Consider the following 16,879-nt stretch of genomic DNA (forward strand, 5'->3'; position numbering starts at 1 on the left):
CATTATACAATTGCTAAGCAGATCTTAAAAGAAAATGTTGATAAAACTTTTAAGAAAAAAATATTAAATGGCTAATATGTAACAAGGCTTTTTATATTGATTATTATTTTATGTTAACGGTTATCTATTTAAACTTTTGTAAATAAATTTAATTAAAAAAATACTCATGCTTTTAGTTTTTAATAATGTTTATATTAATTTTTAAATTTATATAATTTCTCTAACGTTTTTCTTTGTAAAGGACAAATATGAAACCTGCTAACAAGCCGGTTTCGCGGTTTAGTGGGTTTCATTATTTTTCCTTTTATATTTTCTGTTCATGTTTACCTTCTTAATTAAAATAAATATTTAAAAAAAAACCCTTTTTCCTCTCTGTAGCAACAAGTTTAGGTAGATTTATATTTCAAATGTATTATTTTGTATTTTTCAGTTTCTCTCGGCGATAATGCTAAAAGACTACACCTCCGCTCTCAAATACTGCAAATTAAGTAAGTTCATAGTTACGTTTGGTATTTTAATAATTCAAAGACATCTCTCGGCATGTTTTACTTTGTATAATTTTAAACGTCCCTTTTCCTCGCGCTATACGAGTATTTGCATGAAACAGTCGAATTAATTTGGCTTTTAAATGCTTATTTATTTACTTCGCCGCAAAAATAAATGAGTTTAAATATCCAAACCGATTTAAGCAAAGATAATTTATTATAAACTCGTTAAATATTACAGCGACACGCAACGATTTAATATTTAATTAAACTTCATAATAAATAATACTGTTTCGTGAGGATTTTCCACGGCAGAAAACTTAAGATAAGTCATTTATAGGAATTGTTAATACTAGCAAAAGATTAAGAGACACGTGTATTTTTAATATATTATTTATTATATTAATGGAAATAGAGACGTAGACCTTTTATACATTAATTTAAGAGTTTTTTTGTTCATAAAACCTACAACAAATTATAAGCAAAGTGAAGATAAAAGTTGACGAAAACAAATATTAACAAAATGGTGCGTAGGTTTTTGCGGTGACTTTATTAATTGTTTTTTGAGTCACTAAATATATCGTCGGTATACTGATAAAACCTTACAAATGCATTATTGCCTAAACTGAGAAAAATACATTTGATTTTTTGACTCAACAAAAGTATTTTCCGGTCTACCTTATTCATATTTTGGGCATGATATGCACAATGTACATACTCATGAAAGTATCATAGTTCCATTTGATTGCTTCAATATGAGATTACCAAAAAATATTTAGTTAATGGGATTATAGGTTTTCACCAGAAAACTTAAAAACGGTAATTAAAAAAAGTGTTTTTATAAATGCTAACTTTAAAACTAAACCTCGGGGGATTACGAGGATTTCACCAATTGGTAAAGCTCTAAAAATGACATAACTTGTCCTCAAGTCGTACACTGACGAGGTATACATTTGGATTATTATTATTAAATTATACAACCCGTAACGAAAAGAAACGCACAATGAATTTCTTAAGTGTATTTTTAAGATACGTAGGCATTAATAAAAAAAAAAAAAAATACATAAATCATATTCTCATCGTATTCTCACGCACAACTTTAAATACTCGATATTAGGGAAATATCACATTTTTAATGTATATTAAAAAAAATTATGAGGGTCTGTGAAATACAGTCAAGTAAAAAAAGTCTCGACTAGTTATTAGTAGCATGAAAAATATTTTTCAATTTATAATTTCGAATTCCGGCGAAAACGTCCATTGCGCTGGCCACGCCCCCAACACGTCACGATTCGTGTAAATTCCACGAACACTTCGTTTGTGACCGTTTAAATTTAAACATAACATCATCACGAATCTTGACGTCACAATTGTCAAGGCCAAACATGTCCCGTTTTTGTAGGGACATATTTTTGGATATTGTTATTTTTAAGTTATATCTGAAAAAAATTATCCACAATATCCACATTGGTTTTGAAAATATAATTAATTTTTCTCAATCCATTTTGTATATTTCCATCGGTATTCGTAGTAGGTGATATTTCCCTATAGTTAAAATAAGTGTTTTTTAAGAAAAATATTTTTTCAATTGTTATAAAATATATTGATTCAATTATTGGTTCGTCGTCATTATTTCAGCTAATAATGTATCTAATGTTTGCAGTTTTGCAGTACGAGCCCAACAATAACACCGCTAAGGAATTTTACCCCCTCATAATAGAGAAAATACAAAACAGTAAGTTAACTCACAAATTGATGTAATTATTCAATGAAAATGGCGTGCTTAGTCTCGGCGAGAAATAACTCGCTCGTTTTCACAGTTCGGAATGTATTTATCGCTTTTTGTGACAAAGTAGGCAAATAATGTAAAATATCACAACTCGGGAGATGCATGCAATTTCAACTATTTTCCTTTCTAACAATTTATCCTCGTCACAATACGCCTGGTTGGGGGCAATCCGAGTACCCACCACATTCACTCGAATAAATAGCCATTTTAAGTTTGATTATTGTGCAAAAGTAGGCGAACAAAATAGCAATGACAATTATTTATTTATTAATAACATTGTACATACATTTATTACGGACAGAGACACAGTGTATAGTGACACAATCAGGAACGACCCATGCCTGTGAACTTGTCCCGACTCGCTAGAAAATCCACGATGAGACGGGGCACTTGTAATGCATTCATAAACATACATACACACACATACACATACATGTATATTTGTGTATATTTATTTAAATTATATTTTATACATGCATATTAAGTTTATACATATAATAATACTACATATCACCAGTTATTCCACATTCTATCACAGTAAATCCATTTCTGTTTGATATATTTAAAGAAAATGCAACGAAAAAGTAAAGATTTCCTTTGATTTAAAAGTAGGGTTTTTTTTAACTGAAAAATATATGAGAATTATAATTTTAAACAAGGTTTTCTTTAAAATGCGATTTCTTTCAACCAACCAATACAAGCTGCTATTTGTACTCTTAAAAAAAAAGATTCCAATTTTTTTAAGAAAACCATGTATGATTGTTTTTTTTGTGATTGTATTTAATTCAAGTAAACATAGTTTTTGATACCATTTGTGTTGGCAATTTGGTCATGTGGAAGAATGACAATATCCGATGTAAGCCCTCTATATAATTAGCCAAACTCACAGTGAAAGGGACAATGAAAGCAATAGAGATAAATTCAATAAAATTGCGATTTCTGAAATTCATTTTTAAGAGTAACACGTTTATTGAAAACAAAAAAAAACTTTTTTATTGTGAAGGAAACCGATAGGAAGACCAACGGTCTTTAAAACGGTTTTTAGGTAGGTATGTGGAGGAAGTGTTTTCACTGTAGATACTAAAATGAAACTTGCAATTTGTGTAAATAAATAAATAATTCAATAGGAAAAACGAAATAAAAGGAGACGAGTATTTAAGGTGATTCTAAACAAAAAATATGGAACCAATTGAGGGCATTGGAAGTAAAGACAATATTTTTAGGTTATGGTGTCATTCTGTAGTTTATCAACTTTATTTTTATAAAAATCATGAGTTGAGTTGCAAATGTCGTTTAAAATCATACTTCTGATGGTTTGAAAATAGTGTTAAGCAAACATAGCAATATCCATCAGCCATTTTATTCGACCAATAGCAGGCTTGAGATTTTAATTTTCAAAATGGCCGTGCCATACAAATATTAAGTAAGTTTTTTGAATTCGTCTTTCAATTAAAACTAATTTATTAGTATCTTAAAGTTTAAGTTCAGTAAAAATAACATTTCTAACATAAAGACTCTCTTTGGCATTAGTGTAGCAATTTTTGTTATTTTTCTCGAAAACACCAAAACGGGAGTTTACTATATTTGCTTCCAATGCCCTCAATTATTCATAGATGTGGCTTTTGTAATTTTTTTATTGAAAAAGGCAATTTTTACGTTTATTTTCAATGGAAATTATACAAAACTTAGTTTGCGGAAACTTTACTCTATATTGATTGTAACAAATACTATAACAATATAATTTAGGCCCTTTTCACAAAATGGTGTATAAAACAAAAAATAAGTAAAAAATATAATATTAAATTTTATTGTTTTGTACACCATTTTGTGAAAAGGAAACCATAAATCAGATTCGGCGTTCTTAAATAAAACCATCTACATATAATACACATAGATTATGAAAAAAAACAATGACACCTAACTCATGTCCAAACGCTTAATCATGCCCAACGCGTACTCAGTCGTTCATTTACCTCGAGTCGAGCTTTGACATGAGCTTGACATTCAATTCGAAACCAAAATACCTTATGATGTCCTGAAACTAAATATAATTTGTTATTTTTTGTTTTGTACACCATTTTGTGAAAAGGACATAAATTATATTTTCATGGTATTTGGTACAATCAATATAGTGTTAAGTTTCCGCAAACCAAGTTTTGTAAAATTTATATTGAAAATAAACGTAAAAATGTCATTTTTTAATAAAAAATGATAAATGCGTCATCTATGAATAATTAGTTTCATATTTTCGTTTAGAATTATTTTAAGGAATCAATCTAGTGAGCCAATTACAGGTCACAAAGCCGGTAATTAATGCCCGGGCTTCCATATTTCTTTCTCGAAGCGGTTCTCAATCACGGTTAAAAATGAGATTTGACATTACGATAAAGAGCCATGTTAACATTTTAGTGTCCATATCTGACGGCGAGGGGAGCAGCAGCGGAGAGGACGGGCCGGACTCCTCCCACTCTGACCCCGAAGAGGAAAGTGAGGATGGTCGCAGCAGCGCCAGCGAGAAGGTAACAACTCCATAACTGCCCCCCCCCCCCCCCCCCTTCACCAAATCCTGGACATAAACCCGCGACAAGCACCTGGAACCATTCCTGAAATTACTTTAATAAATTATTTGTTTTGACTGTTTTCATTTTGGTTTTATTTTATTTTAAACGAGCTGAACCCGGCAATGCTTTACTGTTGCTAGATTTGAGTATGTACTCGCATATAGATTAAATTAACACAGTCGAATGTTTGATATCAATTATTGTATTTAGTTCAAATTAAATATGTACATATACATACATTATTATTTGTGTGTTTTGGTTTACATAAATTGTGAGTAAATGCGGGACAGGGAATTTTGATAAATAGGTATTGTTTAAATACTATAAAATTGTTTTTCTGTCACTTACTGTGCGAAAAAGACAATTGCATGTCTGACCTTTTATGCCTTTCTAAAATAGATAAACTCGACGATTCGCTGTCCAGTTTTCCACACCTCAAAAGTAAATTGGTTTTGTTTTAGACAGTATCAGAATGAATCTTTTTGTATCGGTTTAATTTTGAGTTTTTCAAAAATAGCTATAATTGAAGACAGCAGATAAAACTGGGTGTTTTTACGGGTTTTTGGATGGTTCTAGTTCCATAATAAACAATTAATCCAGAAAGAAAAACAATAGGGACACGCCAATGGTAAATATATATGATGTTTTAAAAAATCATTGATTCGTGCCATAATCCAGGGAGAAAATACGGGAATATGTCTGTATGAAGAAAAGTCAGATCGTGTTTCCTCCTAAGATTAAATATTATTAAGGATAATAAAATAAATATAAAACAACTTTGTTTTTAACCACTTATAACCACGTATACTTACAAAACTTTGCTTCATAATGCTTCTACGTAACCATAGAATCAGATTCGGCGTTCTTAAATAAAACCATCTACCTATAAATATTATGAAAAAAATCACACCCTAACTCATGCCCAAACGCTCAATCATGTCTAACGCGTATTCAGTCGTTCTTTAGCCGCCAGTTGGGTTTTAACGTGAGCTCGACATTTAATTCTAAACCAAAATGTCTGATGGTGTCCTAAAATCCGTTCGGAAAAACGTAAAAAGTAACTTTTCATTGATATGTAGGTACCCCGTTTATGACTGAATTCTAAAACTAGATATAATTTGATATCAAATATAGATTTTTTTTTGCAAATTTCAAACTCTGCTCTTCTTACCACCAACAGGGGTGCACTTGATGTAGGAATACGATTTTCAATAATGTGTTAAATGTCAGTTAATATTAATAATAATTAGCATTACCAAAAATCCAGTTAAAAGAAATAAGTGGATAGAAATGAAAAGAATATAAGGAAAGAATCTGATTGGGATCCATAAAAATCGAATGTTGTTTAGAAACATTCAAACAAAACTTTTTTTTTTTTTTATAAACCAAAAAAATAACATCCTCCCAATTTTTTGGTGAATGCAATTTCGTCGAATGCAACCCTGGTAGGTCGATGAATAAAAAAAATACGCAAATAACATTTTTTTAACAGATAAAATTGAAGATTTTAAGAGATATAAACATTCCCAGCGCAAAGCTCATTATTTTGAAGAAAAAAAAATGCACGTAAATCGATCCAGCAGTTATTTATTAAATCGAGGCCACACATACGAACATTGTCTTTTATATATATAGAGGAATTCATTTGGAGTATAGTGCTCTGGCAAAAATCACTGGCACCATGCGAAGGAATTACTAAAGGGATAGTCGCATAGGCTTGCTTTCAATCTAATAAAACTCAACTGAAACCGAGTGAGGGTTATCACTAGAGCCCTTGCAGGGCACTGCATATTGAATAAACACTTTGCTAGAATGACTCTTCAAAGAAATAATCCTATTCCCCGTCCATCATAAAAGCATAAAAGATTTACACGGGTTGCGGAGCTTTTTTGGCAATGAACTCAATGGAGTTCAAAGAACAAGATAAATGAACTAATTATGCCCGTGCCCGGGCGGATGAAGAATGTAATTATGCTAAATAAAACCAGAATTCTGAACGAGCGTTTTCGACTCTCAGCTAAATCCTAAATAAGGAAATCAAGAATCGGAAATGAGCTCACTCGAGGTTCCGGGTACGATTCCTGGAAAGGTCGACATTAATTATATGTCGTGATCGAAGAACAACAACGCATGTGATTTTTTTCAACTTTACATGAGAGCGGTTGAAATATTTTTTGACACTTTGTCACAACTCGACAATTACGAAAGTATATCCTTTGATACTTGGGTCAGTTAGATATACGCTGTTTTTGCCGTTTCTAGACTATTCTAATTCTATGCTTACAACATATTATTTTCTTTTAAAGATATAGGTTTAATAATAAATCAAAGTCACAAATTAGTTTCAGTTTATTTAATATCGTAAAATTATAATCAATGGAGTTTTGATATTTTGAAACCATGGTCAACACGAGTATATTAAATTATTTTTATGAAAACTTAAATATTTTTTTTTTTTTTGTAAACAGAAATAAACTAAATACCTAAACTACACTATGAAGAGAGGAATCGTAAAAGTGGAAAGAAAAGAAGGAGAAGAAAGGAAAAACTCAAGTATTCAGATTGTGACATTTCAATCGTGATTTAAATGTGAATAAAGAATTCGAAAAGTCTCTGACATTAATGGGTAGATTAAGCAGCTACCACTGTGAAAGAGGAAGCAAAAAAAATAGAGCGATGAATGAGTATTGAAAGGGATCTCTCATTACTAGAAAGAAGAGAGAAGAGATAATTCATGCTGTGATGGAGGTTGGAAGAGCTCTCAGATAAACAGGCGAAGTGGGATTATTAAAAATATTGCGAAGAAGTGATAGAATGTAAATGTTTTTTCTATGCCTGATACTGAGCCAGTGTAGTTGCGTGTGGTATTCGGTTATGTGGTCAAATTTGCGAAGGTTAAAGATATAACAAACACAAACATTTTCCAATTGTTCCAAATTTATCAAACAGTTTAGAATTAGCATCTGGGTAACATACATCTGTATAATCAAGGAAGAAGTAAGCTCTGAACCATAGAATTAAGAATAGTCCAGAAGGAGCGTAGAATCATATTTGAATACATCGGACTGTGCCCAAAAACCCCCCACTTTGCCCTACACCGCAAGACAAATAAATTTACGAGTTCTCAAAAAAAACTAAAATTGACATATAATGAATTATTCTTGATATTTAATTAGTTTTTTTTATATTGTTTGACATATGTGATGACTACTCGTTATTTCAAGGTTAAAATAAAAAATCTTACTCATGAATTGTACTTAGAAATTGCCATTATATATCAGGTATCAGATTACCCGAACCTTAGAGACCCATAACGGTTCATTTATGGTCGAGTGTTTGTGATGGAATAATAAAAGACATGTTATTTTTTAATTCATATTTAAGAAGTAGGTTCTTATCGCTTTATTTTAAATTAAAGTATTTTACATTTAAACATATTTATAACATTTAAAAATATTTAGTACTTAGTGAATTCACCTTTATTTTTTATAACATGTAAAATTCTATTATTTAGAGAAGCGTAAAGCGAATCTAAAATTTCTGATGTTATTTCTTCTTCCCAAACTTGAATTAAGTTTTTTTTTAATTCCTCAATGTTTTTTGATTTTTTTTTCCCGACTTTTTTTTTCATAATCGCCCATAAATTTTCTATCGGGTTCAAATCAGGGCTATTCCCGGGCCACGTCAACGATTTTAAGCCAATTTTCTCCTTGAATTCATTGATCTATAAAAAAACAATAAATTATTTATCATGTGGTCACAAAATGCATTTAAAAATATATATATTTGTACTCACAGTGCGGGCTCTATGGCACGGCGCAGAATCGTCCTGAAAAATTGGGTCCGCGGTATACTGCGTAATGTCCTCAATTATTGGAATAATATGTTTTTTTAACACTTTTTTGTACTGAATGGCATTCATCGTACTCTGTACAAAATTTAGAGGTCCTAAACCGTATGCTGTCATGCACCCCCAAATCATCACGTAGGGTGAATGTTTAACGGTTCGAGTGACGCATGACGGATGATATCTTTCCCCACGTTTTCGTCGAACTATCTTTCTGCCGTCTGGACCAAAAAGGTTGAATTTTGATTCATCAGAGAAAACAACATTTTGCCAATCTTCCAAGGTCCAATTCTGGTGCTCTTTCGCCCAATCCAGTCTAGCCTTCTTCATTTTGTCCGTGAGTAATGGTTTCTTTGCGGGACTCCGTGCTTGGAAACCATGCTCCAACAGCCGCCTGGACACTGTTTTTACTGAAAATGTTGATGTGCTGGTAGACTGCACCTCTGCGTGTATTTCAGGTGCCGTTAAAAATCGATCGCGCATAACAATTTTTTTTATTAAGCGATCATCTCGGGCAGATGTCACGCGCCCCCGTCCGCTTCCTTTTTTCCGTTCTATGGATCCAGTTTCTTGGATTTTTTTTAATAAAAACCTCACTGCACCTTCTGAATACCCAACTCGACGAGATATTTCACAATTAGATATGTTTTCTTGCGACAATGTGATTATTTTGGATTTTATCGCAATCGACATTTGCTTTGCACTTTCCATGATTGTTGTGTTATGTTCACTCAAACGCGGGTAAAACAAGACTGTTGAGACATTTTAAAATGTAAATATTGTAGAAAGGTGACACATAGTGTCCTTAATTTATTAAACAAAAGAAAGAGGTATCGATAAAGGATTTCTTAGAAAAAGGGTTCAGTAAAGTCAAGGGGCGCGGTAGCAGGTAAACTCGTAATTTTTTTTGTCTTGCGGTGTACTTTCGCAGCGCGAATGCGCGAAGACGCGAAGACCCCGCGTAATGTTGCCAGATTGCGAAAAATATAATCATAACACAAATGTAACATAATTATATTTAAAAAATAACCAATTTGTAACTTCTCTAAAATTTTATAGTACACGTGGAAACATTGATTGACACAACAGAGTAGATAAGTAAAGGGTCATTTAACAAAAGTAATTTAATTAACGAACTTTGAACTTAAAAAATAAAACAAAAAACGGATATTTTTACGTCATGTAAAATAATATTTGATGTTTTAAAGATAATGTCGGTCGAATTTCCACCACGGCGTTGTTTAGTCCCGAGATTTTAAATTTTCATGAGCCTTTGCGTAAACAAATTTACTACCCTGGCAACACTAACAAAATGTCCATTTTGTTTTCTTTGACAATCTGACAGATGAAAAAATTGTTTTTTTTAATAACGCATTTGCTACTTACGCATACATTTGCTGCTTACACATGAAATGTGGTCCCATTCTGTTTCTTTAAAATCTCAGAAGTATTTCTACACTTTAAAACGTCACAGCACGGCATAGTTTAATTTAAATCGGGAGTTGCATACTGAGCGACGTCTACAAAGAAGCTAATAGGTAAAAACGTAAAACTTAAGAGTAGTTTAGTCGCCGTCGCGTCGCATCAAAATGCGCGTATGCGGTTTCTGGACTATTCTTAATTCTATGCTCTGAACTAATGTTTGCTTATTATTTAGACTTAATTTTTTATTATGCAACCAATCCTTACTAACTAGTGCCAGCAGTAGGAGTGACGACGAATACAGAAAATACTATCATTCATATGTGGGGGGAAAAAAAATCATAAAAAATTGACACTTATCGAATATTACAAATATAGAGGTTCCATTGAATATTTTTCTCTTAGGAGGATGAACCAGCTTCTTTGGAGCAGTCGTACGAGGGCAACCCAGGCTCGGGGGGCGGTGGGGAGGGGGAGGCAGCGGGGGCGAGAGCGGACTCGGACGGCACCACCAACAGCTACTCCAGCCTGGAGGATGAGGAGGCGGCGCGGGACGACTGCGCCCTCGAGGAGGTGGTGGTGGAAGACTTCCTGGCGGGAGACGACAATGGCAACACCGTCTCCTACAGAGAGATTGGTAATAATAAAATCAAAATTACAAGATATAAAAGCGTACTGTGCGCTGCCGGTTTGAGAAATGTGGCCTTGCATTATTTGGAATGAGAAAATATCAACGAATTCAAAATTTTATTAGAGCTGATGTTCAATACTCCATTACTCCGTACAGATGTCTGGGCGGATGTAGAATATAATGAGGAAGTTCAGTGCACGGGAAATTGGATTTAAAAAATGTTTTCTTGCACGTGCTAAAAATTAGAAGATTTAATTGTAATGTGAAGTATCATAAAAATTAACTACTTTGAACTACGTCACAAGTACTAGTGAATCAGTCAGTCAATTACAGCATTGTTACGTGTTGTGATAGATTTCCGGTTTCCGGGTATTTTGTTCAACGTTAAGTGTATTTTGACGCTACGGGATTCTACTTTTAAATGTCGGCACAATTCACCGACAACAACTTGTGACGTCACAGGCGGAGTAATTTTAAAATGAAAGAACTTTAAAAAATCATAGCGGTAATAATAAAATACATAAAAATAAAAATAACATTTTTTAGCTTAGTTTGACCATTAAAAAATAAAAAAACCACCTAACTTCATCATATATTCGTTGCTATTATTGTAGTTACCACTATAGAAATTTAATAATAATCATGTAAATGGTTGGTAGAATCTACACTTTCCTAATCTTAGTAAGTTATTAATTTTAAACGAGCAGCTTAAAGTTGATTTGCTTAAATCTATTTAAACTAAAGTTAGTTTTTGGCGCTCTTTAACTTTTCCAAACAAATCTAGTCCATTTTTTTTTTGTTGAACCCATTGAGATCAGCTCTTGTGGCAGCTTATTCCAACCATCATCAACCCTATTGCTCAGGAAAAGCTTCGGTGGATTTAGGAGGAGGAGGAGGATTTAAGTACTTAACCGTTTTAGCGCTAATGAAGTGGTGAAGATTTCTGTGCGGCGCTGCAGTTTTTAGTAAGCGTTTGTCAGTCGTCGTGAGTGCACGCGTTTTATTTGTGTGTGGTAAACCATATATGGCGGTTGGTGGGTGTTTTGAAAACTTTATCCATTATTGTTTAGCCTTCCTCCTTCTGGTGCAAAACCCAAAGCCTATTTTAATTTAATATCAAACTTTTTTTTATCTAATAACACAAAAACACCATAGCAAATTACAAACATACTTGCAAAATAAGCGTAGCACTAAAACGGTTAAGGAGAATATTAGGTATAAGGTTCGATTTCATTACCAGCATTGATGTCTGAGAACGGACACAGCAGCATTTTGAGGGTGTGGTGGTGGAACTTGCTCGGACACGTGCTGCGGATGCCTCAGGAGAGCTTTAACCCCATGTTGCCTATACTTCACACCTGCGACCTCCCACTGTCCCGGAAGACGTCGACGACGGTCTTTCGGCTTTATTCGGCGGAACTAAGGGGCGCGGGATTGACATGGAAGAAGCAAGAGTGCTGGCTGGCGATCGGATCTCCTAGAGGCGTCTGGTGATGCCCGCGTGCTCCACAGAAGAGCGGATGTGGATAAAGAAGGAAGAAATACATAGCATATATGAATTGTACAGATTCCATTTCTGTTATGTGGTACTAAACTGAAACTGAACGTTGGTTAAAATTTTAATAAAAAAAACAAATTTCTTGTTTTTGTTAAAACAAAAATACTGACTTCCAGTAGCCATCGCACGGGTTAATTTAGTCAAACTTACATGCCCATAACATACTCACTATTTTGTTGATGTCGTAATGTGTTGTTAAAATTATTTCAGTGACTGCAGAAGATGATTGCAACTTCAACTGGTTCACTAAAATTAAGACAGTTACGGAGAAGAACAGTAACGAGACTGGAAGGTCCTCCACTGTGTTCCAGGTATAGGGATGCTTACACTTAATAAAAATACAAAATAGATGTTAAATACATAACACTATTGAATAACTTTAGATGACAATCTAATGAAAGTTTATGCATCATTCTACTAAAAGTGAGAAAGGAAACAATTAAAATTAGTAGCAAAGCGTATTTCAGTAGTGTCTCATATCTTCTGGATTCGCACAGTTTGTAAAAAATCTCAATATAAACTTGGCTGAGCAGTAAAAACAACTGCCATAAAAATATCCCAAAGACTTCAAAATATTTATCAGACCTCTGTATTATAGAAATAAAAAATTAAACACAATTTTTGTACCTCTACATCCGATTCAGGCAGAAGAAGACTACTGATTCTGGCACAGTTTAAACACTAGGTTTAGATATCGTAATGATTGTCTTCATATCAATAGCTTAGATATTAAGACATTTTTTCCATTTATTACATTTTTAAAACTCACGCTACAAAATTCTCATTAAATTTAGCACAAAATGTAGTGTTAAAATTAGTTCTCAGGAAAATTAGTTTATAAACAAAGTACATACTACTTTCAATGCATATGACAATCCAGTATTTCCCTCAGAGTAATAATGCGCTACAGCTATAGAGCCGCCCATAAGAACAAAAATAATTCTAAGATTATCAATTACAAAGTTAGCTATAATTTACAGCAAAACAATGGGCCGTAGGTCCTCAGTGACAAAATCGTCCGTTACACATTTGTTGTTAAACCAAAAATTTGCAACGCTTTTGTTCTATGCAATAGAGCGAAATGGCATATCCATAGCTGTAGCGCGTTATTACTCTGAGGTGTTTCCCCATTACATTACATTTTCCCTTTTTTCTGTTAATTTATCTTTTACATAACAAGGCTGTATCAAGAAAAAAATACATAAATAAATCAAATGACTTACAATTTAACTTTTTATATTGAGATTTTTATAAGGTTTACTGCCGCTCTGCCAAAGGTGCCAGTGGAGAATAAAGATTTTTTTCTTGAGAAATCGCCCTTATGATGTCTGTTAATGCTTTTAGTAAAATATGTTGTTATAAATAACAGATTTAACAATTTATCATACAAACAAAAGATGAGTGAAACTTTAATCCACAAATTTGGAATATCCAGTGACTGGTTTTATCGCTTTCGCAACATCTTCGAGACTGGTATCTTTATTAAGGAGTTCAATGTATTTATACAAAACAAAGGTAAGGATAGATAATTCAAAGTTATATGAAAAATAAAATAAAATAGTTAAACTGATAGGCGCCGCGGCGCAGTTTGTTAGACGGCCAACTGTAAAACTGGCGTCGCGGATTCGATTCCCGCCAGTTGCAAGAAAAAAATCCAAGAGTTTTTTTTTCTCAATTGGTCTGGGTGTTGTGGTGTATTTTTCATTACCTCCTTCCATATCTCCTCTATCCCACCTGTTGACAAGCCTCAAAATAGAGGCTTAGCGGGTTATTCTTTTAAAAAATAAAAAACACCGAAAAGAAAAGAAAAAAATTTTTGATAATGATCCTTAAGATAAAAATAACTTTAATTAACTTTCGAAGATGTTGCGAAAGCGATGAAACCGGTCACTGGATATTCCAAATTTGTGGATTAAAGTATCACTCGTCTTTTATTTATATAATAAATTACAATGAACTTCCATCAAGAATTTTCACTTACAAACTTAAATGTTTTAGATATAACAATGTTCAAGCGTAGTGCCAATTAATAAACAAATAGAAATAACATGTAGGAGTCAGCACCTGCTATCTTATTAAGTATACGCAGAAACAGAATCACACATTTCCTGTTGGTAAACAATTAATTATTAAAAAATTCAAAATTGACTATTAACAAACGGCTGATACGAGCAAATGTAAAATCGCTGAGAAACACGAAATTAGTACACGACCTGAAAATCTCACCAGGAAGTAAAATGAACACTTGACAATATATAAGTGATAACATCCTCAGTTACAATATGCAGTTGTAGTCTATCATGTAACAACATTTACGCAGATACTCTCCCTGTTAACCAACCTATTCAACATGTAATTAATACACTTCAACTCCACTCAACTAAATCATTCTCTTCTGTTAACCTCCAACTGGGTAGGAGCTCCCAATGCATCCACATACATTTAAATCCTACAAACATACTGTTACAATGCGTAAATGCGTTATCAGCACCCTGCGTACTACCCTCATCACGCAAAAAACACGTTATTGGCAGTCAACATATTAAGTAAAGTTTTCGATAAAGGGTACTTCATTGTATACAAACATAATTTCATAATAAAATATTGACTGTAATATAATATGAACATAAAAACTGTAATGCCTTATGTAGGGTAATATTATTATTTGTTTTCTTTTTTCAAATTCTTAATGAAAGTTATTGTCAAATGCGTAAGCTTCCATCATGTGACTAATGCTTCTGTGGAATGATATTACATTTTTATTCTTTTACAGACAAGTTCTGATTCGGAGTCTCCGACTGACCCCGTGACACAACAGACTATAGAGATGCTCAGAGCCAAGTTTGTTCAGGCCAGTAACTAATCAGATATTTCATATTATTTAACGCCATTGTGAATTATAATTTATTTCATAACCAGTGTCGAGAAAGTAAATTTATTTTTAATATTTTCTGGCAGCAAATCAATTAGCAATATCGTGTCATCCAAAAGTTTATATAATCAGACAAATTCAAACCTATGAGGAAGTTCAGTGCTAAGGAAAATTTTATTTAAAAAATTTCTACTTACATGCGGTAAAAATTAGAGCATTTAATTTTACAGCGAAGTTTCTCTAAAATGTATGAAAAACAGATAAAAATACATTTTGATAAAAATTAACTACTTTAAAAGGTCACCAGTTCCAGTCAACAGTAATCAATTATGTGTTTTGAAATATTTCCAGTTTCCAGGAAGCCATCTTTAGCATGTTTTCATACATACGAGGTTCTCTTTTTAAATGTCAGGACAACTCACTGACGACAACTAGTGACGTCACGAACGGAGTAATTTTAAAGTAACAAAACGATACATAAAAAAAAGAATATTTGGCTTTTTTTGGTAGTCTATCAATAAATAACAAAATTAAAAAAACACTGAACTTCCTCATTACGAACATTAGTAAAATATGTAATCAAAAAATTAAGATGACAGACTTGTTAAAGAAATAATTGATTGAAAATTAATTGAAACATTGTCTGAAAATGTCATTGTTTCAAGAAAGGCAATTAAAATATTTAAACAAAGTGCTTATCAATGCATTCCATAAGTGGATTCTACCAACAATTTAATTTTGCATTTAAATAAACAATATCCCTCAAGAAATTGCAGAAGGGTATGTCACAACATATTGATAAAGACTAGAGCTTATTTTGTGAAAAGAAATATCATTCATGTTTTTAAAAGAAAACACGTGAATTATAATGTCTATCAGTGTATAAAGAAATTTTAGGAAATAGTATCAAATTATATTATATTCATATACTAGTAGTACTTTATTATAATTTCAACTGGTTGAATGTGCGAATGATTCATATATTATCAGTAATATTATAAATGTTGTACTGTAGTTATTTATATAAAGAAATAAAATAAAAAACTTATTTGATGTTTATATGCGGATAAAAGTCTGTAATGTGAAAATAGCGTAAGATTCGATAGACATCCCATCCACCGATAGTTTTGACATTGACGAATTTTGTTAAAAATTCATAAAGGGAACTCATTTTTGATATTTGAGAAGCTTCCGGTCAAGTGAAGTTACATTTGATATACTTAGGTTTTTGTTAGAAATCCATGATTGATTTTTATCAAATGGAAATTAGAAAAAAAATCTAAATGTGTATTTTACTACCGTAGGAATAGAGTAGAATATTTGGTGGACCAAGCGTTTGACTCTTAGAACATTTTAATGATTAATATGTGTGTTACTTTCATTTCTCTTATATCAAATCCGTATCAAAAATTTATTTAACCAAGCTTTTTTTATACTAACTGTTGAATATTGTTTATCTACCTAGATGTTGTTAAATGTGTATTAGTTTTTAACTCAAATTTAGTTATAAAAATTTCTAATGTTTCTCTCTAAGGAATGAATATTGAATATAAGTCAAGACTGATTGCTGCTGAACTTTGTACCGCTTTCATTTGATTATTGTATTTAAAATTATGAACCGCAGACTTTCTATAGCCATTATTTTCAACTTATTTACTTAGCTTTAATAAAAGGATTATAAATAAACAAAAAAAAGTAGTACTGAATCCCTTTA

At 32.3% G+C, this 16,879-nt stretch overlaps 1 protein-coding gene across 2 annotated transcripts in view; it reads left to right on the forward strand.

Moving 5' to 3' along the window:
- LOC148279575 (uncharacterized) overlaps nt 1-15,833 on the forward strand; it is a 31,382-nt gene extending 15,549 nt beyond the window's left edge. For both annotated transcript variants that reach the window (XM_088229725.1, XM_088229724.1), the window contains 6 exons: nt 431-488; nt 2,149-2,220; nt 4,684-4,793; nt 10,510-10,741; nt 12,504-12,604; nt 15,067-15,833. In XM_088229725.1, the coding sequence (XP_088085851.1) occupies nt 431-488; nt 2,149-2,220; nt 4,684-4,793; nt 10,510-10,741; nt 12,504-12,604; nt 15,067-15,156 (663 nt within the window). In that variant the 3' untranslated portion in view covers nt 15,157-15,833. The remainder of the gene's footprint in view (nt 1-430; nt 489-2,148; nt 2,221-4,683; nt 4,794-10,509; nt 10,742-12,503; nt 12,605-15,066) is intronic.
- Nucleotides 15,834-16,879: the final 1,046 nt, after the last annotated feature.

The sequence above is a fragment of the Micrasema longulum genome, unplaced genomic scaffold (genome assembly GCF_059751315.1).
Source record: "Micrasema longulum isolate JH-2025_06_02 unplaced genomic scaffold, ASM5975131v1 h1tg000700l, whole genome shotgun sequence".
Lineage (NCBI taxonomy): Eukaryota > Metazoa > Arthropoda > Insecta > Trichoptera > Brachycentridae > Micrasema > Micrasema longulum.